The 26,346-nt window shown below is 32.5% G+C and overlaps 1 protein-coding gene across 6 annotated transcripts in view; it reads left to right on the top strand.

The window, feature by feature from the left end:
- Positions 1-5,788: 5,788 nt before the first annotated feature.
- Positions 5,789-26,346, top strand: part of hth (Meis homeobox homothorax) — a 273,708-nt gene continuing 253,150 nt past the window's right edge. For 4 of the 6 annotated variants that reach the window (XM_076402449.1, XM_076402446.1, XM_076402448.1 and 1 more), the window contains exons 1-3: positions 5,798-6,176; positions 11,787-11,856; positions 20,021-20,244. In XM_076402449.1, coding sequence (XP_076258564.1) covers positions 11,836-11,856; positions 20,021-20,244 — 245 coding nt within the window. In that variant the 5' untranslated portion in view covers positions 5,798-6,176; positions 11,787-11,835. Of the gene's footprint in view, positions 6,177-11,786; positions 11,857-20,020; positions 20,245-26,346 lie in introns of all 6 variants that reach the window. The other 2 variants (XM_076402447.1, XM_076402445.1) reach the window with 1 other exon arrangement.

Below are 26,346 nucleotides of genomic sequence, written 5' to 3'. Positions count from 1 at the left end.
AACATAAAAAATATATCATGATACAGTGGTACAAAAAATGCATAACAGTTTTTAAAGAAAATATAACAGCATTTACAACAGCCAATTTATTATCATATAACATTTACATATATTAAAAAAATGCAACATCAATCGAAATATTTATTAAAGATTATAAATAGAATATTACAGTACATAAAGCTAATAATTATATGTACACTTATATACACTTTAGTACAATACATCTAAAATCCTGCTGAATTTTATGGAACCATTTATTATATCTTACTTGCTTATCAATTTTATTTTTAGCCAACGGATTTCATATAACATTAGGTGACATGTGGTGTTAAGTTTAATGACTCTATCTCGTTATATATATTATATATGAAATCTAATATTCAATTTTCATTAAAAATTATACTATTTTTAGGTATTTAAAACCATTAATCTTAATAATAAGCATGTAAATTTAATATAATGGAATGAATTTATTTTTTCATTTCCGCATTTTATCAATACAGCATTGAGAACTTTAATTAATTTTCGTTTTTTGTTTCTCTCATTTTCTATTTTCTTAATTAATATTAATTTTGAATATTACACGCAATAGGCGCCAGTACATATTACAGATTATATTTTATTCTAATTCCCATATTATCAAAACGTACTAAGTTCATATAACATTAAATATGTAATAGTTAAAATGCATAAAAACATTATCTATTAATATTTATGTATACATTAATATATACATTAAATAATGAAGGTTTTGATTTAAGTGCAATTAATATAATGAAAAACCGTAATCAATTAACGTAGAATTTCCACTGTTTTTTGTACTTTGTAATAAATCAATTTTAATTTTAAATATGGTCTGAAATATAACCTATTAACTAATAGAAATTCAAATCTTAGTAGACACTTTAAGAAAAAAAAACTAAAACAATTAGAACTATCTGTGTTATCATATTTAGGCCAATAAAATGTCTGATAATATGTTCCAAACTAATACAATATTACAATTAATTACACAGAAAATCAATTTTAATAAATTGTCTTCTATAGTGCGTATATTACACCAACTATCGTTAAAATATCTAAAAGGTTCAATATTTTTAGATGTGTTTTATTCATCTTCACTTTTATCGTTAATTGATATGAAGATAATTTCCAACATCCTCAGTTCTTACGTGTTGTTTACTGACTTCGTGTGTTGTGTGTTTTTTCATAAAATCAATATTCATTTATTCAAATTATATTATATTTGATGTCCAACTTAACATAAACCATTATAATATCATTTCCATGTAGGAAAATGGACTTTTTAATTTTTGTGTCTATTTTTCTGGATCCATGGACATTACGTAGCATAGTTAGAAAGATACAAAAAATGTATTTGTTTTAATAAGTGTAATAATGCGAAAGGGATTAATTAACTTTGCAGATTCTATGTAAAAACAATTATAAATAGGAGTATTCAAAACTCATTTCCGTATATTCCTCATATGTCGTAGACCACAGACTACTCAAAATGATTGGCACAATTTTATCTTCAGAAACAGCAAAGAGTCACAGGGAGTCATTCCAGATGACTGGTGCTTGATCAGTGAACATTGTATGGTTTTTAGCTAAATTCTTATGTAAAATTAACTTCTTTACGAAATAATTGTCAAAACACTAAAAGCGAACACTCCTAATAAAGCTTTACAAGCACCAGATTTTTTATTTTAATTTATGTTCTCCTTGTTTATGTGTGTTCAATCACCAAAGTAACTTACAATATATCGGAGAGCTCAATGCAAGATTTTGATGAATTTAATTTGAAAAATGCCACTTAAGGAAAGATAATGCCTGCACCATAGAAAAAACTAAAGAATATTTTCAAATATATGTAATAAATACAGCATATATCAATATACTTAGTACACAAAATATTGAGATTTTAGAAGAGTAACGTAAAAGGGCGCTTGCGATACATTGTTTTAGTTTGTTAATTTACCGCTAGGTGGCTCGAGGTATAAATTTGGTAGCAAAGCTGAAATTTGACACTTTCTGCTTTCAGAAGGCTATTCTAAAATATAAGAAGGCGTAGTGTACGTGTGTTTGTATTTGGTGGAAATATTCAAAAAGTTACTGATTATTTTGGACTTCTTTGGTAATTCTGTGCTTCCTATAGAAACAATTTGATTGGTTTGATTTGATACAAAGCAATTGCGTCCCTGGATGTACTACCTTCTAAAATATATTAGAAATGGAATACGCAGCTTTCTTAGGGGTCCTGATCTATGTCAGAAATACATAATAAAAAACTGATGGGAATCTCTTGTGAGGCCTTGAATTAGAGCAAAAGGGTTTGTAATGTACGTTTTACACAGAATAACTACAAACCGAAATATAGAAGAGCATTGCTTAACAGGGATACGGTTTCCAGTTGTTATTAAAATTGTAAGTCTTTTATAATGTTAATTATATGTAACTGATTTGTAAAATATAACAAGCCTCCATTTTAGCTGTGGCATACAATAAGGAAAACATTAATCCAAATATGTTAGGAAATGTGAGTTGAACAGTGAAGATAATAACCCCGGCAGTATGATAGATGTAATTTGACAAAGCCAGAGACTGTTTTTACTTTGTTGGTAAATGATATCTCGAAAATCTCGAATATCTCTAAATGATATATATATATATATATATATATATATATATATATATATATATATATATATATATATATATATATATATATATATATATATATTGTACTGTACTCTGTATTTGGACGAGTTATATTTAAAACAATATAAAATGTTCCATATTCGATAGTTTATTAAACTATACTTGTATATTTAAAAGTATACTGTTAATTACTGTTATATTACTTTTTAATGTATTGTTGTATAATATGTTCTCATTAAACAGAAAATTCAAAGAATGCTTCTCTGACATAATATTTGCAATGTAAATTTTAGATATATTTAAATAAAATGTATTTTTAAACTTTTATTGCATTTTTATTTTTACTATTTTTATTACCACTATTATTATTAATAAAATATTTTAAATTTACCGCTACACATATTGTCAGCCGCGCCCTCTGGTGGCAAATGAACGCTAAACTTTTTCACAGGATATGCATGGGAGATACACTTCTAATTCATCTGTATTTTGTGACTTAGTACCAGATCACACAGAAACGTTTGTATACTAACTTGATATATTTCTATGAGCAAAAACAGAGGCATTCTACTTAAACAAGTCCTTCAAATAATAATTTTCATGTCACCTTTTAAATATAATATATGTTTTAAACCATTTATGGCTAAATGTGATGAATACCAGAAGACTTGCTGAATATATCCAATAATTTAATGTCTTAGACATATTTAAAACAAACTTGTTTATTTATACCTATCTGTTTAATAAGAATTATTAATCATTTTAATGTTATCTATTTCTATGCGGTAAGAATAGAAAAACTGATTCGCTATAAAACGTATATATTAATCGGCTTAGCGAAAATGTTCATGTCCTTTTTGAGGAAAACGGAGGCTTCAGAAGTCATAAAATTTGGCGCTGTTAAAGCTTATACCCAGAAAGAATAATTAGGCCTAAAACTTTTGTGTGATATGCGCTACAAATAAATACATTCCAATAAAACTAAATCCGCTAAAATCAAACGACTAGATATATCCGCTTGATCAGTGACACAAATATATATATATATATATATATATATATATAAACAAATATTGTAGGCTTTGCTTTCATTGGACTCCGCTCGGAACTCTTATACATAATTTTTAAAATCAAAATTTTGAAATGCTGCCCGCAGAGCATTTTTAAATCGTAAGAAAAATCACTAAATATTTTATTTGATACGATATTAGAACGGAAAATAAGTATTTAAAATATTATTAAACGAAGTTATTTAGTCTTAAGCAGTATTGTTTAAGAGTTTGTGTTACTTTCTGTCATTTCTACATTGTTGAAACTTGTAAAGAATTATAGAGATATACGAGTAGTAAATCATTGTGTTAGAGGTAATTTTACAGGTTATTAAGATTTTTCTGTAAATTCTAATGGTATTAGCTATTAATTTATTTCAGGTATCATTAGTAGATGTATTTCATAACAAAGGACTAACCGAATATTAGTAATAAATATATTAATTTGTGCATCAATAGTTAAAATGAATATTGCAAAGAACATCAATAATTATAAAACAGAATCACGTAGAATTTCAATACCTCATTTGTTGGCGAATTCTCACCTGGGACATAAGACAAAATCGAAAGCAGTAGATCAAGGAAAGTCCCAGAAAGGAAATTAAGGATAAGCCAGCTGCAAATGTGAGATCATAGGTTTACATGCAATAATAAATAATAGCTTGAAATAAATATATTTACTGACAGGAAAAACACTAAACACAAATATTGATGCAATTTTATTTAAAAATATTAGGTAAAGAAATTGTTCTCTTAATCAACCTGGTGTATTTATTGTATTTCAATATATATTTTAGGTAACAAATATAGATAAAAGATAAAGATTATATGAATACATACGCAGAGTAATGAAAATATGCAGCAGCTAAAATGAAACTAACCAAATAATTTGCATAGATGGAACGCATAGGACAAATAGAAGAAATTCTGAATTATTAATAGAAATTTTGTAAACATTTTAAAGCATTCATAAATATTGGTGTTAACGATTAATGCAATAAGATCAATGATATATTATTTGCTTTATAGATCCAAGTTTTAAAAAATCATTAGTTAACTTTCATTTTATATACATTTCCAAATAGGCAAAATTAAATAAGCTAATTGTGTTTGAGATTGTTTTAATATACATACTCATAATACCATTTATATATATATATATATATATATATATATATATATATATATATATATATATATATATATATATATATATATATATATATATATATATATATATATATATACTCTTATTAATATATATGTGAGAAATGTACTCTATTATGGTCAACCACTGGACGATCTCGAGTATTCATAAAGTCTAACTGAATTGTATTTATGACACAAGATCAAAAATTAAATTTCAAAATTATTTTATTCATATAGTCTTCTATTATGTGAGAAATGTACCCTAAAATATGATTATTATTATGTTCGCTAGTATGTGAGAAACATGATTAACTTATTAAGTCGTAGTCGAATTTCGGACCATCACTAGTATTCATAAAATCCTCTAACGAACACGAAGGAATAATATCCTATGTTTTATTTTAGCATAAATATTTCTATGCAATAGTGATAAACGACGAGATAGATGGCGCTACGGCACGTTATCAGTCATGGTAATTTCGAAACGAGACTTGTATAATTGGTAGCGGCAAAATAACAGTACGAGTCGCGGACGTCGAATCGAGATAAACGTCTCGGCATTCCACCCAGAAATCTTTCGCAAAAGAAACGCATAAAACAAACCGGTGGAGAGAGAGATGACACGCGGGAGAGGAGAAAAAAACCGGCATCGTATCCATTTCGGATGCAAATTCGGACATCTCCGTTGCAACGACGCGACGCGCATCGTCTCTCCGACGATGCTGCCGCCACCGGCATCGCCGCCGCCGCCGCCGCCCCTCGCCCTGCCCCGAACCCGGTCCGCGACGGCGTACGGTCGTCGGTTAGTTACCCGGGCGGCCGGTAGGGTCCGCGCGTGGCGCTGTCGGCGGCCGCCATTGGCGGGGAGGCGTGGCCGCAGCGCGACAGATCATTCATCGGAGCCCCACTCTTTTTCCGTCGAGGCCGACGTGATTGACAGTTGGCAGACGACTGCGGATCGCGCAAGACCTCCGCGTCACCTACGGTCGAACGTGGTGCCGAACGAAGTCCATAGAAACGACCTATGAAGACGTCGCCGTCTCTCACCCATCATCATCATCATCGTCGTCGTCCTGCAGCGAGCCGAGGGTAGTCGGACGTATAATAAGACCACACCAACCCGCCCCCTCCAGCACGATCCGATTCGACAGTGCGCGTTTTATAGTGTAGTGGTGTTTTCGTTCGTGAATCGTTTTCGGTTTTATTTTCTTTTATTATTATTATTATTTTGGGAGTGACATAGTGCGCGCTAGTGTTTGCGGACACAGATCTCTGGGGCCCTTCGTGAGGCCTGAGTGGTACATGGCCCAGCCACGGGTACGCAACCAAATCTCGTTGAAGGCTGCACGTCGCGATTCGTCCCGCCGATCCGGCAGGAGCCGGAACGCGCGCCAAACACCATCATCGAATGACAGATACGAAACCTCATCGGACCTAACCTCAACGATACATGCCAAAGCGCCCGGGCCTTATCAAAAGCTCGATATCAAATTTAACTCGTTTTTCCTTTGTCAAAACGCATCTTGTTTTGCCATATGACTCGTCAGTCGAGATGTCGCCGTCAGGCTACTGCTTATTCTCGTGATATTCGTTCAAACTTCACCAAACATCAGTCATCCGATTCAGTCAATCAAGTGAGACACATCCCTTCAGCATTGACAGCTAAAATAATTGTAGGCTATATCCGTTTTATGAATACCTTGATCCATTTTAGTTTATTTTCTGGCGAATTTGAATACTTGATACTTCGCACAGTTTCAAGCATAGGACTCTGATCATCTTTACTTATGGTTTAAACATAGCATCGTTCGACACATCGTCATGCTTCAATATGTAATTAAGTGAGACACATCCCTTCAGCATTGACAGCTAAAATAATTGTAGGCTATATCCGTTTTATGAATACCTTGATCCATTTTAGTTTATTTTCTGGCGAATTTGAATACTTGATACTTCGCACAGTTTCAAGCATAGGACTCTGATCATCTTTACTTATGGTTTAAACATAGCATCGTTCGACACATCGTCATGCTTCAATATGTAATTAAGTGAGACACATCCCTTCAGCATTGACAGCTAAAATAATTGTAGGCTATATCCGTTTTATGAATACCTTGATCCATTTTAGTTTATTTTCTGGCGAATTTGAATACTTGATACTTCGCACAGTCTCAAGCGTAGGACTCTGATCATCTTTACTTATGGTTTAAACATAGCATCGTTCGACACATCGTCATGCTTCAATATGTAATTAAGTGAGACACATCCCTTCAGCATTCAAAGCTAAGATAATTCTAGACTATACCCGTTTTATGAATGTCTTTGGTCCTCTTTAGTTTATTTTCCGGTGAATGTAAGTGCTTGGTACTTCGCACAGTTTCAACCATAGGACTCGGATCACCTTTAGTTATCGTTTAAACAAGTTATCATTCGATACATCGTCATTGCTTCAATATATGGTGAAGTGAGACACAGCGCTTCAGCAATCAAAGTTGAAATAATTCTAGGCTATATTCATTTAATGAATCTTCTGGCGAATTTAGATGATCGGTACTTCGTAGAGTTTCAAGCATAGGAATCAGATCATCTTTATTTATGTTTTAAACAAATCATCATTCGACACATAGTCATTGCTTTCAAAGTTAAGGTATTTCTACCTTATATTTATTTATTGAATCTTTGGATACATTTTAGATTATTTTATGGCAAATCTCAGTGCTTGGTACTTGGAATCACTCCATTTTTATTTAAGTTTTAAACAAATTATCATTCAAAGCATTGTCATTGTTTCAAGATGCAAATGATTTAAACACATTATCAGTTCCCTGAGCTTCTGTATATTTAGTGGTTTAATATTACATTCAAACATTACCTTTTTCCAAATATATGTTGTAACATCAATTTTATCAAACAATCAATGGCATTAGTTATGGTTATATTGATACAGTAATGTCAGTTCGTTTCAAAACCAAGGCAACAGCTGTAACTCACCATCACAAACCATTGACATTATCAAGTCTTCTTTATGAATTGATAAACAAAGTTCATTAAACCAGAGCAAATTTCCAAAGTTACTATTGTCCATTTAACACTCTTGCGTATAGAATCGACATTGTTGTTCTTTATTATGTAACGTCTGTATATGTTTTACTGAATCGATTTATCTGTTGGTTTGTTTTTAAACCGCGCTTTTAGATTACATAGTTTGGGGTATTTCTGTTAATTTCATGAAAACTGAGATAGTTCCGCATCATTACACAAATCGGATCATAATACATACACGCCAAGCGTCCCGCTGTCTAGCCCGATACCTGTTTATTTAATTATCGGACATAAAAATTCTTCTGTAGCTCGGAGCATTTTATCGTAACATTCCATTATGACCCAAAGACCTATTATCTGTAATTTCGTGTTGTTTTTTACGAAGGTTCGCCCCGTAAATCATCCGCGCCGGCTCTTTTCCCCGATGGTTGGGGAATACGTGAAACGAAAAATGTTCCGATGATAAAACAGAGCCGGAGCGACAATCGGCCAGCAAACGTTTTGTTACTAATGGCCTATGAAAGGTCTATTGTCGAGCCGTTGCGCGATCAATAGCCAATCAGTTCCATTCTCATCGACGTAGAAGGCTTCCCTCTAATTACGTATCGATATGCTTTTAACCAAGACTTTTAATTCTTTTAAATCCGATGATTAAGCAGTTCGCGACGATGACAATCAGTTCTTCTACCTGGTTCCGATGTCCGAACTACCGCCGCGTCATCTTCACCTTTCGATTATCACCGTTGGAATGCTACCCCACGTCCGTGGTTTTACCCGGTACTCATTGGCGTGTACCGTCGGCAGCTGACTGATGCCACGGAGCATCTTCAGCCAACATACTCATCAAATACGATTCATCAAAACGAATACCGCTTTTCCGCTTGAACAGTATTTTAACAATATATTTGCTTGAGCCTTTTTGTAGACAAGAACTATATTTTCTCTCTGAAGCAATAATTGTAACAATCTATTGAAGATGTATTAGCCAGAGCTTAATGCCATCTGTTTTCTTTTACTGATTTGAATTGCTTGTTTCATCCAGTTCAGAGTGAATACTTCAGCAATATATAGGCTCCCGTTTTGTAGCTCCTGGCTCGCTGATGTACTCCAACATCCAATAACTGTATCTAGTTGATGAAGTATTTAATTATTCTATCAATTTTTACACAGACATTCCACATTTTGTCATATAAAAATGGATAGGATGGGATTTGTTCAATAATTTATCAGCTTTTCTTCCATGGTATAATATAATTTATATATTTTCGATTGTTTTTTTATGGTTTAATACCTGTAAGTTTGTTACATGAGGATATTATTCGTCCGTAACGGCATTACTTTTAAATCCTTCTAAAATTTACAATACATTGGTAAATTCGATTCTAACATAAAATAATACTTGGCTTGGTTTAATGATTCAAGAAGTATAGATCAAATTACTTATTTGTATAATCTACATAAGCTTTAATATGTGAGATACCGTCATAGTCCAATATTTCTGGCTAATGAATTGTCCTGTGATTATTCTATGTTTTATTGCAAATAACTATGATGAAACAGAGTAACAAAGAATAGTATCATCTCCATAAAAAGAAATGTTCTACCTGTGTCAGATATACTGATGATGTTAGTTGACTTAAGGTTCACCCGTCGCATATTCAGATATTGTTTTAACTCCAGTTTTAGACTATCTCACTTTGATAAAAATAATGATGGTGTTTAAACAATTTTGATTTGCATCGTTTTCAAATATCTTATAACATTGACAGTGTTTCCAGATTTTTTAATGGTGATATGTGTTGGTTCTATTGAAATAATTTATTACTGATGTTGCATCCATAATATTTAATAGAAGGTAAATGTGTTTTTGATAGTTGAAGTTCCGTCGGCATATGAATGTTTAAACAACTCCTTGGTGGTCACTGTATATTTAAATATTGTTTAAACTTCCAGTTTTCTACTATCTTATTTGGTTAAAAGCAATTATGGTATTTGAGCAATTTCGATTTGCATCGACTTCATATATCTTATAACAATGACAATGTTTCCAGATATTCTCATTTAACTTGCGCGATTATTCTTTTTTAGTGATATGTTTTCTCATACAAGGTTTAATAATTATTAGGCAATAAGGAGAAAGGTCAAAAGTCTTCTTTTTCAATTAAGGTAATGTTGTAGATATTCACAGAAATCTTCAGGCCTGCATAGATACTCCATCAGACTTATATAGCCAGTTTTTTTGCTTCTGTTGAGTTAATTTAATAATAATATTGCATCAACAAGGTTTAATTAGAGTTAAATGTATCTGGTTTTTGATAATTAAAGTTCCGTCGCATGAAAATATCTAAACAACACTTTGGTGGTTAATTTGGTTTTGATACAAATTGCAAAAACGCAGTTATGGTTTCTTTGGTGAAATTGTATCTTGTTCGATATTATTACTGTTTACCTAGATGGGATTCTTCATCTTAAAGGAACTGAAATGTTTTTTCGTATAGGATACTGTACATCTGTACTACAATACAGTAATTATATGTGTTTTTTATGTTTCCGCTGCTTCTTGTTTTGTTAAGCTTCATAACTTTGAAACAATAACGTAGAGGTTTCACAGTTAAAATATCGTTCCTTAGATCTTCATTAAATCAAGCAGGCAGTTCTTTTGTATTGGGATAGTTGAATTTCGAACAATCTATGATTCTGGAGAGTTTAGTTTTACCGTCGCTAACTTACCGATGGCCTGAAATCGATTTTAAGGACACAGCGCGGTCTTGGCTAAAGTTAATAGGTGTTGTATCGGTCCGGACGTCTTTTTTGCTCTAATTTATAAATACGGAGAGTTTGACGGTTACTTTTAACTTCAACCGTCGGGTGTCTGACAAAATACTTCGGACCTTCGAGTTGTCACAACTTTTCCCCCGGAACAACAAACTTCTTCAGGTTCCGATAAAAAATTGAACGCCCTTTCCAGCTTGTGGCGTGTTTCCTCCTTTGACAGCTTACGGTTTTTATTGAATTAAGCGATAAAGTTCGTTTATAGGGACTTTTCCGACCAATAAAAAGTTTCCCCGGTCGTCTTCCAGGGTTTATTCGATGTTGTTACGAATTTTCAAGACACCGTCCTGGTCAGTTGATACACTATTAGGAACGTTATCGTTCGACAACATAAAAACGGGAAATAATATAATTGTAAATAAATAGGTACAAGTTTTTTTGCTTATCGCATTTCGAGCCTAATCATAAAACATGTCATATCAACAATATTTATAGCCCACTACTGTATTTTCTTTACTGCTTTTATTGCTTTATGATATCCATAAACGGTAAGATCTTCTAAATCTCTATATCAATTTCTTGGCCTGTCTTTTTTTTTTTATCGCGGTTAGAAACTAAACAACTTCGGAATTTACCTCAACCGTCAGCCGATTATATGTCGAGTAAATTTTTCGACGAAAAAAAAACGAGGAAGAATCGACGACCGTCGATCAGGTGCCCGCGATCGGATCTTGAATCCTGGACGTCGTGTTTGGTTAGCTGGAATGCTTGCGTCTCGATAAAGTTACAACTTCTTACCGGGGCCAATAAAATTAAACGTAATCATAGTTTAGATAACGATGTTTGACTTCCCGTCGCACCGAAATATCTGCCTGGATTCGATCGATGGAGAAGTAGTCGCGGCCCAACAAGAAAAAATTATAATTTTTTAATACTGTTTCGAGATATTCACGCCGAGGCGTAAAACGTTGAGGATATCGTAACTGTCAGTGATCAGTGCTTGTTCTGACGTCGGAATGTGTCCGGTGAAACTTAGTGACGTGCCGCCTTCAACGTTTCTGTACCACTGTACCGATCATCATCATTTATTTGCCCATCATCAATCTTTTCTAGGTGTAACTAGTAGAAATATATCGAGGAATATCTTTAACGAATAATCAACATGGACGTTCTACAGAAAAATGTAAATATGAACCCTTTATTTCTAAGTAACGTTTTATATGTTATTGTTATTTTTCGATAAGTAGTTTATTTGGTTTGGGAGTAGTTATTTTGTTTTTATTTTTCTGTATTTTTATCATACCGTTCATTCATGATGATTTCGTCTAAGATACCGATTTTGTTTATTGTCCCAATACGACTACGCGCATCTCTACGTCGGATAGCGTAAACAATCTCCATTTGTGGTTTCGACATTATCACATTTTCGGATAATTAAATCCGTTTCATTAGCATTTTAATACATTCACTAAACCGTTCTCGAATAATGTCTTTTTCGCTCCTTATAGTCCCAGCCAATCGACCCATAAAATCCATCATCGAATCACAGATTTTGTTTAAAATTCGCTTCTTTTTGTTTCGTTAATTAATTTTAGTGTTTTTAGATCTTTTGGGTGCATGCTATGAGAAAGTAGTGATAATTCGTTTGGTAATAAATAAACTGTTTTTTTTTTCTCCTCACTCAACCATTGAAAATAAACTTGTAAAAGTTATTTATTTAGAATCTAATTAATTGTGGGCATGCTTTAGGCAAATTGTACTTGTTATAAGTTATTTAAATTTACAGTGATTTATTGCCCGGGCGTCAAATTTTGATAGGAAAAATAATAATAATAATAAACAATAAATCTTTTCGTATTATTGGTGTCTAATAGCTATCATTCAACATATATTTCGAAGTGGTTAATTCTTGCTTACTATATTGCTATTAATAATAAATCCGACCGATATTTATGATTTATGAACGCAAGATATGATGTATTTAGAGGAAGCATTTTTTTAGAGCATTTCAGTGGATTTACATCTTATTGTCGAGCTAATTTTAAACAGAACGATTTTTCAGGTAACTGATAACAAATTTAGTTAGAACTTTATCTACTTTAATATTGTTTGACTATATAAACGGTACTATCAGAATACAATATATTTGATCTACATTTTTCTTTCTCTCCGTTCTGTATTCTTCAGAATTTTTAATATCTCATAATGTTAGGTGTATGAAATAGTGATCTACGTTTTTAACGCTTGAATATAAAACATCATAACGTCACAAAAACATAATCTTGTTTCTGATCGAGCGAGAACAAACCAAAATCCGAATATACGAACTTATGTGGTCGTTCTGCAGCTATTCGCGTTTCGAGTCAATTAAACCGCTGTCGGACGGGCTCGGCATCAAGATACGGCACCACGAAAACAAATGCATATTACTTTGGAGTGCGTAGCGGATAACGTCCGACATTTGTTTTCTCTCGGAGATCTAGATTTTACCTTTTATTCGTATTTAATTGGTCCTTAAAAGCGAATATCATCGTAAACCGCGGAGGAGGACCGGGATTGTAGGAGAAAGACGCGCGTCAGGCCCGTCAGTGGCGTAGGAACGTCGTTTTTTTATCGTTCGAAATACAGGGAGAATATTTTTATCGACTACAATATGTTCGGTTGATCATAACATCTTTTAATTACCGCGTTTTCATTGTTTCTTACAATAGATCATGAATAATATAATTTAAATATTTTCTGTAGTGTGAATCAGTATTTCTTGTTAGAGATCTGAATTAAATTGATGTAATATTCATATAAGTTAGAATGTCCATCACTATCACCTCTGAATATCAGGATTTTATATGGGCCTCGTTATTAAAGAAATAAAGACTGATAATACCCCCAATACTGCCTGGTGAATTTCTTGAAAATAGTTCTCAGTAAAAATTCTTAAATTCTGCTTTGTTTAATAATAAATTAACATTTTTTTAATTTAATACGTTTTTACTAGTTGTTGCCAATTAACCTACAATTTGTCTTTACAATAAGTTCAGTCTGAATGTTGATAAATTATTGATAAATTCAATAAAATCAGTCCTGTAATATCTCGGCAGTACGGTACCTGCAATAGTTCTCAGAACTTCGTTCTGGAATACTTGTATTTATTTTACTCTTATATAAGTTTCGATACTTGCTTATATAATACTAGTTTATTATGTACTGGTAATTGTGATTTTCTTCCAACTAACCGATATAATTTCCAATATATCTCCAAATATTAGTTCCAAGTTTTTCATCAAGAATCATTCCGAGATGATAGTAATATTTATTGTTATTGGTGTTTCTGATTATAAATCTGACACAGATTTACTTTGGTTTATATTAAGTGAAATTGTTTAAAGATAAATGGATGTTTGTGTAAGTTTAACAAACTTAGCATTGATTTAGTACATACATTTCCACATTTACAGATGTTAGTGTGGTGTTTCTTTCCATGATAATCATATTTCCATCATTCTAAAACTAGCCGTGTACTTTACGTATATGAACGAACTAAGAAAACCACTACAATATAATTCAAACTTTTTTTGGCCGAAATCAACTTACATGGTTCAGCGAACGTTATAAATTAAATTAACTCATATCGAATAAAGCGGGAACCGACATCTCTTTTTTTATCGTCAAGAGATACGTACAAATCAACCCAATTAATTCATTGCAGTTTGTTGATTTATGGGCGGTTGATTGGATGAAAAACTCATCGGTCATCGGGAGACGTGGCGAAAAATCAAAAAATAATTTGTCACCCGGCAACCGGCTCGGAGAGGAGAAGGAACAATCTGAATGATTTTAATTGTGGTAAATCGTGTACGGCGATGCTGTCGGAGTGTCAACGAACTCGGGACGAATTGGTCGTGGACGCGACGAAAGAAAAAGAAGAACGACCAGAGATGGTTTTAAACAATTGAGACGAGCCCGATTCGAAAATAGCTGATGATGAATCGGGTTACAAACTCCAACCAGCCAGATAAGAGTATCGGAATATTAGAGCGTCGACCGCCAACTATCTTCCGAATTCAATAATTCTTCTATCTCCGCTGTTCTTCCCTTATTCCGCATTTTACTGACATTTTAACTAGGTCATCTTCAACTTGGGCAACCAAGGGATGATTAATGTATCTTTCTTGTCAAATTTAGCTATATTTTAGAAGTGATATCTCTCGGGGAATATAGTTTCCTTTCAATATCGTTAATTATGTTTACTCTTTCATTTTTTTCCACTCACTATTTTATATATTTTAATATTTTATTTGTTTGATATATTTTAAATGTCTACCAAACTCTAAACAAGTGGTGCTCAGAAATATTATGTTAATTACTTTTAAGCCACTTTTCACTAAAAAACCTTTTTCTCCAAAAGATTTCATATTTGTTCTTCTCTCTTCAATATCCTTTTTTATTTCACGTTTTACTGACACTTTTAACTATGTTAAAGTATTGTTTATTACAAATGCACGTGATTAATATATCCTCCTTATTAATTTTCTGAAGCTATATTTCAAAATTAATATCTTTTGGAGGAATATCTTTAATATATCATTGATTTTTTTCAGCTTAGTTACGCTTTCTATTTTTTTTCTGCTCATTATTTTAACATAAATTTTAAGTCTATGAAAAAGTAAACTACATTTTAAGATTAAGATATATTTTAGAGTCCACCAACCAAACAGAGATTATCCAGATTGTATATACGGTTTAAAACAGGCTTTAAATCAAGGGTGCTCAGAAAGCTTGTTTTAGTTACTTTTAAAGCCACTTTGCACTAAAAGGAATCTTTTTGTCGAAGATATTTCATATTTGTTCTTCTATCGTCAATATCCTTTTTTATTTCGCATTTTGCTGGCACCTTTAACAAAAATTTTCTCTTATTACATACGTACATGATCCTTTCTAGCTTTCTCGTCCAAATTAGCTATCTTTTAGAGTTAATATCTTTTGGGAGAATATGGTTGTCTTTAAATATCATTAATTTTTTTCAGTTTCAGTTGTTTTCAGTTTTCATAGTTAAAACCGTTTCATTTTTTCATTCACTATTAACATAAATTTTATATCCGTGAAAAAGTTTTAGTTTATTTTTAAGGTTAGGATTGCTCGATATATTTTAGAGTCTACCTACCAACTTATGCTTGATCCAGATTGCGCATACTGTTTAAAGTAATTTTTAAATCAAGTGTGCTCATAAAAATTACTTTAGTTACTTATATGTCTTTTTGCACTAAAACACCTTCATCTCTAAAAGCACATAATTTATAAGGATTTTTCAAATTTCTACCTATTAGTTCCAAAAGAAAATATAAAGAATTGTCCTGTCATAACAGATTTGACCTTGAAACTATTTAATTTTAGTGAATTTTTAATTTTGTAAATTGTAATTTTCAATTGTTTATGAAAAAGTTTTCTTAGGCTTAATTATGTAAAAATTAAATACTGTACGTCACTACTGAATGGTGTATTGGTAACTTATTTTTAATATCAACACCTGATTTGGCACCTAATATAAAAAATATTAAAACAGAAACAGTATCAGATATTACTTTGATGATATCAGATACATATAATATTTCTTTGTTTCATTATTTTAATAAATAAAATTTATAGTTCATAATATTGTTTTTTTAATTGAAATATTCTTCAAAGTAACCAAATTAGTAACCATCATTTCCGAACCATTTATTTCGCCGGATTGACAAAAACATTTGTGCAGCCTTCCTCTAAGTTATAGTAATTTATGTTAAATCTACTGATTGAGGAATGAGCAACTTAGGGACCATCTTATTAAGAGTGTGACTAGAGTCATTTAGGATTAAACCATTTATTTTCAAAAAAAAATCAACGCCAAAAATAAGTATTCCAATATTTTAACCAATATCACGTTAATAAATCACCATCTCTAGAATGTTTAATAATAATTCTTTTTTAAAATCTTTTCTCTCTAAAATTCTAAAATCTCCATTTTTTTAATTATATTATGTTAATGATAAATAGATAAATCTGATTATTGCAATAATAGTTTATAGAATCCCATCCCAATAATAGAATATAACCATTATTTTCTATAATCTTTATTGTTTAATTTTGCGAGTTCAATTCATTGTTATTTTTTGTAATTGATTATTTATTTTATCTATCATACTCCGAAAATTGTCGATAATTTTATTTACTTCAAAAGTATGAGTAGTATCTAAGAATTATTTTATAAAATGTTAATATATATATATACCCTGTGTTTTATTGAATTTTTGAATTAATTTTCATAGTAATATCTATTTAAATTTTAATACTGTTAATATGTCTTCAAAAGATTGAGTTATTTCAAATTTCGCCACGCTTTCGAATCTCAGATCAGACAATAATGGTATAACTGGAAGTCGCTGGGGTTGAATGGTGTGCGAACCATCATAAAAGTGACATCCATAGACAAGCATAATGATGTTCAGTCCCTTTTAAGGATTAGTGAACTCTAGAAGATGCCATGGTCAATTTTAGAATTTCAGGATCATAAATCCTTTCTCGTTAACCCTAAATATTTACGCTCTAAGACCAGAAAATGGAAACTTAACAGTACATCACATTCTAACGGCATTGTAAAAATATTCGGAAGATTTACGATTTTTACGACACTATAAACTGTCATGGGACCCGTCGGTGATTGTGGACCATAACGAGACCTTCAGGTAAAGGTGACGACACGCAGATCTGAGGAATTGCTTTGCATAAAACGACGTTTCAACATCCTCGCCGGCTATTATCTCGGAATCTTAATTGTTTTAACTTGAAATCAAGAGTTTGATATCGATCTCCCGACGTCGTGAAACCCGGGTCCCCCCGGTCCCCGCCGCCTTCGCCAACTAACACCACCTCCCTCCCCCTTTATCGTCGTTGACCACTTCACTGCCATGCGAGTAAATTATTTTATGGCGTTTCGATTTGCATAAAACCAACATTAAGGATTTTCTAGACTGGTTTCTAATGATGGACATTTAGGGAAATTCCGCAAAAATAACAAATTATTTGCGAAAAAAATTGCGGTACAAAAAAGTCGATTATTTTTTACGTACCATTCGACTTTCCTTGCTCATCTGATGTGCGTCATTCGGCACAATTGACAGGTCAAGCGTTATAAGAAGCGGTCGTCCTCCCTATTTACAGATCTAATGATCCGTAATTATTCTGCTTGTGTTATGGATGTAAGCACGTACCTAATTTTTAATGTGTGGTAATTTTAAGTATACTTACGTGTTAGAATTAACAAATTTAATAACTTAATTAAGCACACAACATGATATCCTGAAACTATTCAATCTACTTCAATTTTTCTGTCCCAGCTAAACATTAGTTCGATAAAAAAAATACCAAAATGATTTAAAACAAATTGATTAGAAAAATATAAAGTTGGCTTTGTACTTTCCAAAATGTTTATTGTAATGTGTAACACAATTATTAACATAGTTTTATGCCTCTGAGCGTTCGTTCGGCATCAATTTTAAGCAAATTTAATAAAATAAAACAAATAAATATTAGAATCATAAAATTCAATAAAATCGTTGAGTTTCCCACTTTCGAACGTTGCTCATTTTTTCCCCTCGATTCGCGATTGTTTAATTGGTATTCGGCCTTCACAGTAACTAATGAAAAATAGAAAAACGCGAATATTTTTCGCGAAATACCGCCATCCAGACAAGACCGGAACGGTTCGTATATTACGCGAAAATTAAAAATTTATTCGCCAATTATTTGGCAGTTTCGTTTTTGCGCTAAATTAATATCAATAATGTATGGCCGGAATGTTGAATAATTTATATGGATTATTGTTCTCTTCCTCGCATTTTAGCGTTATTTCTTGTTTAATTTCGTGTATTAATATGAATTTTTATTATGTTTGATGGAAAACTCCACGTTAAAATATCGATTTTTATTGTTTTAATTGTTCCCTTTGGCTCGTATCTACATTTTCGATTGATGGCAGTACTGTTTATATAATTTAACTTAATTTTTAACGAATAAATTATTATATCATTTACTAGTATTTATTATCTAGTATCTAAGGTCTAATAATGTTGCAGTAAGTGCATTTTTATGTCTATGTAACAACATTAATTTTTTAACAATTATGCAGTATTTCAATTAAAACAAAGAGGTTTCTTGATTTTATTAACCCAATTATTTCTTCTAATGCATCTGTCTTGCATTTATAAGCAAATTATATCGTGGTGGCCGGATATTGATGAAGAAATCATTTTCATACGGTAGTGTGAATTGAAACAAATTGTTATAAACAAAAATTGAATTTCAATCCGCTATTATCTGATGAAAAGCAATTACGGTTATGAGAACAAAATTATATTGATGCCAAGCACACTTAATTTAAAAAACATCCATTTTGAAGATCCAAATTGAATCCTGAACATACAAAATCAACTATGGTTCCACTGTAATCATGTGGCCATTATAAAAATTTAATGTATTAGGAATTATTTCAAGTACATTATACAAATATATTAATGAGGATAGTAGCTTATGCTAAAGACAACTTGCCTTTGGAAATTTCAACATTCGGCTATAACTGGAAACACTCAGTTATTTCAATCTTATTTCAGATATTATCATCACATTTTAATCGCTAGTAAAAATTATTAAAAATAAATCAATTTTCTCCACTACCTCTTAACAATGTTCAGTTCCTCGTATACGCTAACGAAACTTAAAACCGTCGTGTTTTGTTTTTGCCAACTGTTCTATTAAGTGATGGTCCCGGTAATAAAAATGTCTCTTCAAGTCAAACTGCCCCGCGATTTTATTATGTTTTCCCCAAACTACCGCACCGAAATAGTTGAGGATAAAATCTTGTGATGGGCGACGTTTTACTCGATGTTCAATTAACATAGTCCTCCCGGTACGTAGTTAATTTTCGAATTTAATGATCGTCGAAATATAATTTTGACATCGGGACCTAGCTGTCCGTCCTCTTCGCTGGCCAAACTTAACACCCGGTAACCTATTTTAAAATAGATACGACGACACCAACAATGATCCGACCGTAGCTGATAAATGCGATTAAGTGACGTACGCTATTAGGGATTAAGGTTATCGTTTGTACAATTTATACAAAAAAAAATCGATTACTCATACACCTGTTGTGCATATTTGACGTTTTGTATACAAATACTGAATCTCATCAAACGTACGGATACGGTGGAAAGATTGATGCAATATCGCAAATCACTCGATTTTTTTCCATGCCCCATCGCAACCCAGGGCTGCCAATGAGCGTCGATCTGACGGGAATCGTTCTTTTGTTGCAGTATGACGATGGCATCCACCCAGGTTACATTGACGGCAGCGGGACAGGAGGAATGTATGAGCCACACGTGGCTCATAGGCCCAGCATCCCGGGCCTTCATCATTCCCCACACCTAAACCATGCTATGCATCCGTACCATGCAAATCATGTCAACCCGGCCGCCAACCATGTCATGGGTGGTGCAGTACCAGACGTTGGAAAGAGAGACAAAGATGCAATATACGGGTAAGTCTTTTAGTATGTAATTAGTAGTTTATTCTCGAAAAATATAAATTTTAAGAACTCATTAGAGGTTAACAAAATTATCAACATTATTTTATTATTATTTTTTACTTATTTGCCGCTTCCACTACAAGTAGCTCACTATGCTATGTCTCGACTCAAGAGTTAGGTTTACAACTCCCCATAAGATGTCTTCATTCATTCATTCGTTGATGTGAATCTCTGAATTCACAAACTCAGTCAACGAAAAATTCATATATGGAAGTTATATTCCAACTTTGCTACCGTACTGATGTCGCACAATGTGTAACAGTATACTAGTAGATTTGTAATTAAGAAATGTCTTCATATCACTGTCGAGTAATCGTGACCAGAAATTAAAAAAGCTCTTGGCTTATTCTTTGGGTTTCCTAAGCCCAAATAGCAAGACTCAGAAAAGAAAATTCCATTGTTTGAATATCTGTTTTACAATTTGAAACTACTCACAATATCACTTAATTGTACTTAGTTATTAGTTAAAAGGTGGTTTTCTTTTCACTTTTTTAATGAGTCTTCTAACAGCATTTGTATAATGAGTTTGACTTTCTGGACTTTCTTTGAATTTCTCGTATGTGTTGTCAAATATGATTATTGCTTTTCGTGGCAACTCTTTCAATAACCCAAGTGAAATATAATCAATTCCAGGAGCCTTTTTAGGATTGAGGTTGTAGATGCAATTAAGGGAACAATCTTTCATGACAAACATGACACCCACTAGGGAATGAAAGTATCTTAACTGTTTTGGTGTTAGGATAAAACGTTGCACAATAGATAAATAGATTAGTAGACGCAGATGAATCGAAGATTCCGCACATTTTAAAATTGATATAAATGTTTCATGATGTTTGATATAAAGATTGGATGATTTTGTATGTGTGTTAAAAAATATTGCTGCTTGTTGTTAATAAAGTGAGCCATGACATCTCGCTGGTTTTTTTTTTGATACCCAGTGTGATTACTTCAGGTCCTTATTGTCCGGTGCGCCCAAAACCGCGAGAAATATAAACGGTACCATCATCTATAAATATACCTGACACAATTTCGACTGGAGCACAAAGATAGGACCGGGCTGGCTGGCGATGGCATTTTACGGGTCCAACTTCGGTTCCCACGTCTCCGAATCGAGTTAATCGTTCTCACTCGGCCGACAACATCAAAGAATTCGGTACAGGTCTCGTTTGATGGACAGGCCGTGTAGCGAAACATGATTACATTAGAATAAGCCGATCGGAGAAAGACGGAATTTGCATACGACAAGTGCCCACTGCCGCACAACCTTTCTGGCCCGATCTTTGGGGCAGGTGAAGCTTTTTTCTCACGATTACTCAGCATCTATTGTTACGGCATCGATACCGAGCCGCTTCGACGATGCTCGCGCGACTATATACACGCATGGGCGTGTAATCTAATCGTGTAGGGTTACCTTTACGACTCTTTTCCGACTTGACATCTCGTAAAACGAAAGTCTCCGGCGAAATCCAAGTCGGCCTGGGTGGATTTTGACGCCGGATGACTCACGACACGGCTAAGTATCAGAAAAGAACCGTATTTCTTCTTTAGACTTTAAAACGCCTTTTTAATGACCTTATCGTTAGTTCACCATAACCTTGTTCCATTCGTTTTTAGTTACTGAACGTTTTGTTTTAATGTAAACCAAAACTATGGATTTCTTAAATATCACAAAATATTCTATTGTTTTTGTGGTACAGTTTCATGAAACAATTCAGATTTCATTGCAATTTTATCGAATAAATCAGTTTACGCTTATTCTTGAAGAGCTGATGCTGCTAATACATCTTATTAGATTCTTAATAGAACCTTAGTATATAAATTAATTTATTACTACTTTTCTTTTATATCTGGATCAATTCACAAGGAAGACTAGTAGTACATATTAGTACTAACATATAGTTGGCGTTAGTTTTATTGCATTCACCGCTTTTCAATTATCACTAACCTTCAAAGCTGTTAAAATTCCATGACATAAGTTTGTGAGTTATTGTGCTAAGACAATTTCGTATTTTAATGTTACACTGCTTCTTGATGCGAAAAAATACCGTTCAAACCAAGCAATGACTCGAAAAGTGTTATAAGGACCATCTGATATATGACATATAATCCATCTGAAAGAACAATAAAACGTTAGTTTGCGGACTTCAAACGTGGTCGTAGAGACACCGATGATGCAGACACAGTGGACGTTCAAATGGGATGACAACACTAGAAAACGAAGCGAAAAGTGAAGTTGCGTGAGTTAGCTAACATCCTAAAGATATCAAAAGAACGTATTGGTCTTATATTGCATGAGCATTTGACTAAGATATTTGACAATGGATGGTACTTGGATCCATCACCTCACTCCGGAATCTGTCTGAGATCTGTTCTGAATTTTGTCTAACGTGATGTTCCCAATGTAATCTACCATCGAGATGTATACCCTATGTTTCTTGGAGCAGTTAAAAAACATAAAAACTAACTGGCTACAAAGTCACTGTCTTAAGGATCCTTTAGTTCATGACTTAACTTAAGGTATTCGAAATTTTACAGTGGAAAATCAAAATTCATTATCTCTGGTCTCCGTTGTATCTGATCTTGAAATGATTGACGAAATATCTCACCCTTCATCAAAATGATACAGACTTTTGACATAAATATAATAGCAGAAGTGTCCTTCAACACAATATATCGTATAGCGTAAATGACGTCATCTGTTGTAAATTCCTTAAATTAATTAGATAGTATGATCCCGGTTATCGTTCTTTATTGCTTCAAACTATCACGACTTGTTTGGCTTTATCGAGAATTATATATTTTTTTAGATTCCTACGACCTCAGCGTTTTCGATATTTTTCATATTGGTAAGAATTTAAACAAACACTCTCGCCTAAACCAGATTGTTCGGATATCTACGTTCCATCGTTTTTACAGAGTCGATTTTCGAGTGTGTATGTATATAAACGGTGTAATTTTGAATTTAAGGTTTATCTTATCATCGATTCATCGATGTTTTACATTAAAAATAAGTTGTAATATTTGGAAACAGTAGCCTGGCAAACATGCTGTTTATATTTGTCGTTGTATGATAAAAGTGGAGGGTATTAAAAGTAGATGTTTTTAGATTAAATTATATATGCTCCGTATTAAAAAAGGTTTAATGGAATATTATCGATAGAAATAGCCCGATATACTAAGATACCTCGTCTCGTATTAGTTTTAATGTCCGTTCTCGTTTTTATTCGTTTGCCTGATAATTTACCACGGTGACAATGAATAAAAAGTTGAAAAAAAAACTATTTAAATAGTAGTATAGTCTTTGTATCCGAAAATTGATTTAAGCAAATTTCAAAAGAAATATAAACAGACAAAACTTGTCCAAATATTAGTCCGAATTCAGTTTACATAAAGGTGTTAAATAATCGAGAGACCAACACACGGACGAGGTGAGCGAGGATCTCTGTCTCCCCCCCCCCTCTCTCTTTCCCTCTCTCTCTGTCGCACACACTTTTTTCTTGCAGTTTTTAACAGCGCCCAAAAGGCGAACCCTATAAAATAAAATAAGCGAAGCATCTGCTTCCGAAATGACCTGTTCTTCTGGCCCAGGCGGGCTTTAACTTATTTAACACCACGCATCACATGGTTGCTTTCAATTTACTGTATTTGCCATTGGAACGGTCGCCCAATGTTTTTCATTTCGCTGGTTCGGTTTTACCAGGAGGGAGAAGCTTTTGATAAGGATGTCCTGGTCAGGAACAGATGCTGTTAGGACGTTTTACGATATTACGGTTCTCGAATAATTTGAAAGAACAAAAGGTTAACAGGAATTATCTATTACATATACATACGATTTTTTTTTGGTGTTTACTTTCTTCATATAGAGCTTACTTGAATGTGTTGGGTCATTAATGTGATCCTTTCGCGGATTTTTTGCGAAACTAATAATGAAACTTTCAGTCGACTATATTCCTCCAGTCTATTAAACACTTTTTAATTAAATGCAGAAAATATCCCATCAAAACTAGTAACACCTGCGTATATTTTATATTACTATTTATATGTATTAGGTGCTTGCATGTAGGCTCATTTCTCATTATCATTATTTTACTTTAAAAAGATATTTATTGAGAAAAATTATATTATAATCAAAATACAGTTTATTCAATTTTTTTTGTACATACGTCATCAAGATGTTTATGTTCAGGCAACGTGCCGCAATTTGTACATTCATTTTAGAATCACACAATATTTTCCTTCTCATTTTATTCTACTTAAAAAGAGACACAATACTGTCTGATTAGTTGAAACACGTAATCGAATGTGCCTGTTAAAGTCGTCCAGTTGTCAGACGTATGCAAAATTCTTGAGAGTACCAGTGATAAGAAGTTATAACTGTAACCTATAAACTATAGTAGCTGAATAATTAACTGTAGTTTTTAGATGTACTATAATGTTAAAATCAATTATATTTATTTGATATAAAATTGAAACATTTTTGTTTAATTATTTTATTTAGGCTAGACTTTTGTTGTATGCAGCAACATTGTAACGTTTTTATGTCACAAATTTAAATGACGTATGTACAAAATAATTTTGAATAGACTATATCTTCTATCATTTTCTATAATATTTTCTCTTAGAATGATCATAGACGGTTCAATTTTAACCACGCCTCACAATATGCCATCGAAAAATCTTGGTTTGGCCAACAGCAATGAAACTTCGATATTGAAACGATTTAAAATTTTTATGTGATAGCTGTTTTCCCTTCTGATCTGGTCTGATCCTTACCATCGCTTTTTATTATCTCTATCTCTCAGTTTCTTGCGGTTTTCGTTCAAAAGTCTGACAATTCGTCGTTCACATAATAAAAAAACACTTTAAATTGTTGAAACTAAAACCGGCATTGGTATGTGACGGAGCAATATTACCATAAGATTTTAGGGGTGTTTGATGGGTTTGGGCAGTCCTTCTTCAAATAAAACAACAAAAGTTATGAAATTTTAATTGTCCATGTTTATTGTTTGTATATGCTGAATAACCAAATAATATTAAATGAAAAACCATCTAATTTAACAGTTATTTACATAAATACTACACATTTTCACCACTGGATAAGTCTGAGTAAAATACATGAAAACGCCATATACATTTTCATTCTAAATTTATTATTTAAAACACAAAGTTTTTCTTGCTATTAGAACATCATATATTCTTTATATGTATTTATCTGAGCCCAAAAAGCTCAAATGGCTGACGGATTTACAACTATATACATTTTTAAATGCTTTTTTAACCAATTTCACTATACCATTAAATATATAGTCAATTCAAAATAGCAGTGACATGGGAGACTTGTCAAAACGTCGCAATGGTGCCGCAGCTACTCTGAGTTTTAGTACATTTAGCCTCTGACATATAACAAAATTTTAATATAAATAATATAATTGAACAAATATTGTATTAAATATAATTTATTTTTATATTAAAACTACAATTAATTTTACAGCCACCTATAGTTTAAAGGTTAGAGTTGTTTTACTATATATACATTGAGCTTTTTTCCCCACTAGTATCGGTAGGTTTCTAGACGCGTTTTCGTATGTAGTGGTATCCCCCGAAGGCCTAATCCACTTAATTAACAATTATATATCTGAGTAATGTATTTTACTTTCATTAGAGAGAATATTTATAACATAGAGCATATTTTTTGTTTCTTTCGATGCAATCTATCCTTGTAAAGTTATTATGATATTACTATATTTCTCTTTAGTTTGTCCTGTTAGTATTTGTATACATGTTTCTTGATAAAACTACATTTAATCATTGCATTGTCCTTAATGCATTTGCCATATCTGCAAAACAGTTAGTGTTATTCCATATATATATATATATATATATATATATATATATATATATATATATATATATATATATATATATATATATATATATATATATATGTGTAGGAATGTTCGTCGGGTCGGTCGGTCGGTCGAAATGTGTGGCTGCCGCTGCGATTATTTATCAGAACACTCACTACTATTTTTGGAAGGAATTTGCACGGGAACT

This window comes from Rhynchophorus ferrugineus, unplaced genomic scaffold (genome assembly GCF_030347505.1).
Source record: "Rhynchophorus ferrugineus isolate W39M unplaced genomic scaffold, kcgeb_rfMv2 rfM4, whole genome shotgun sequence".
Taxonomy (NCBI): domain Eukaryota; kingdom Metazoa; phylum Arthropoda; class Insecta; order Coleoptera; family Curculionidae; genus Rhynchophorus; species Rhynchophorus ferrugineus.
This window is presented reverse-complemented; position numbering and strand designations above follow the sequence as displayed.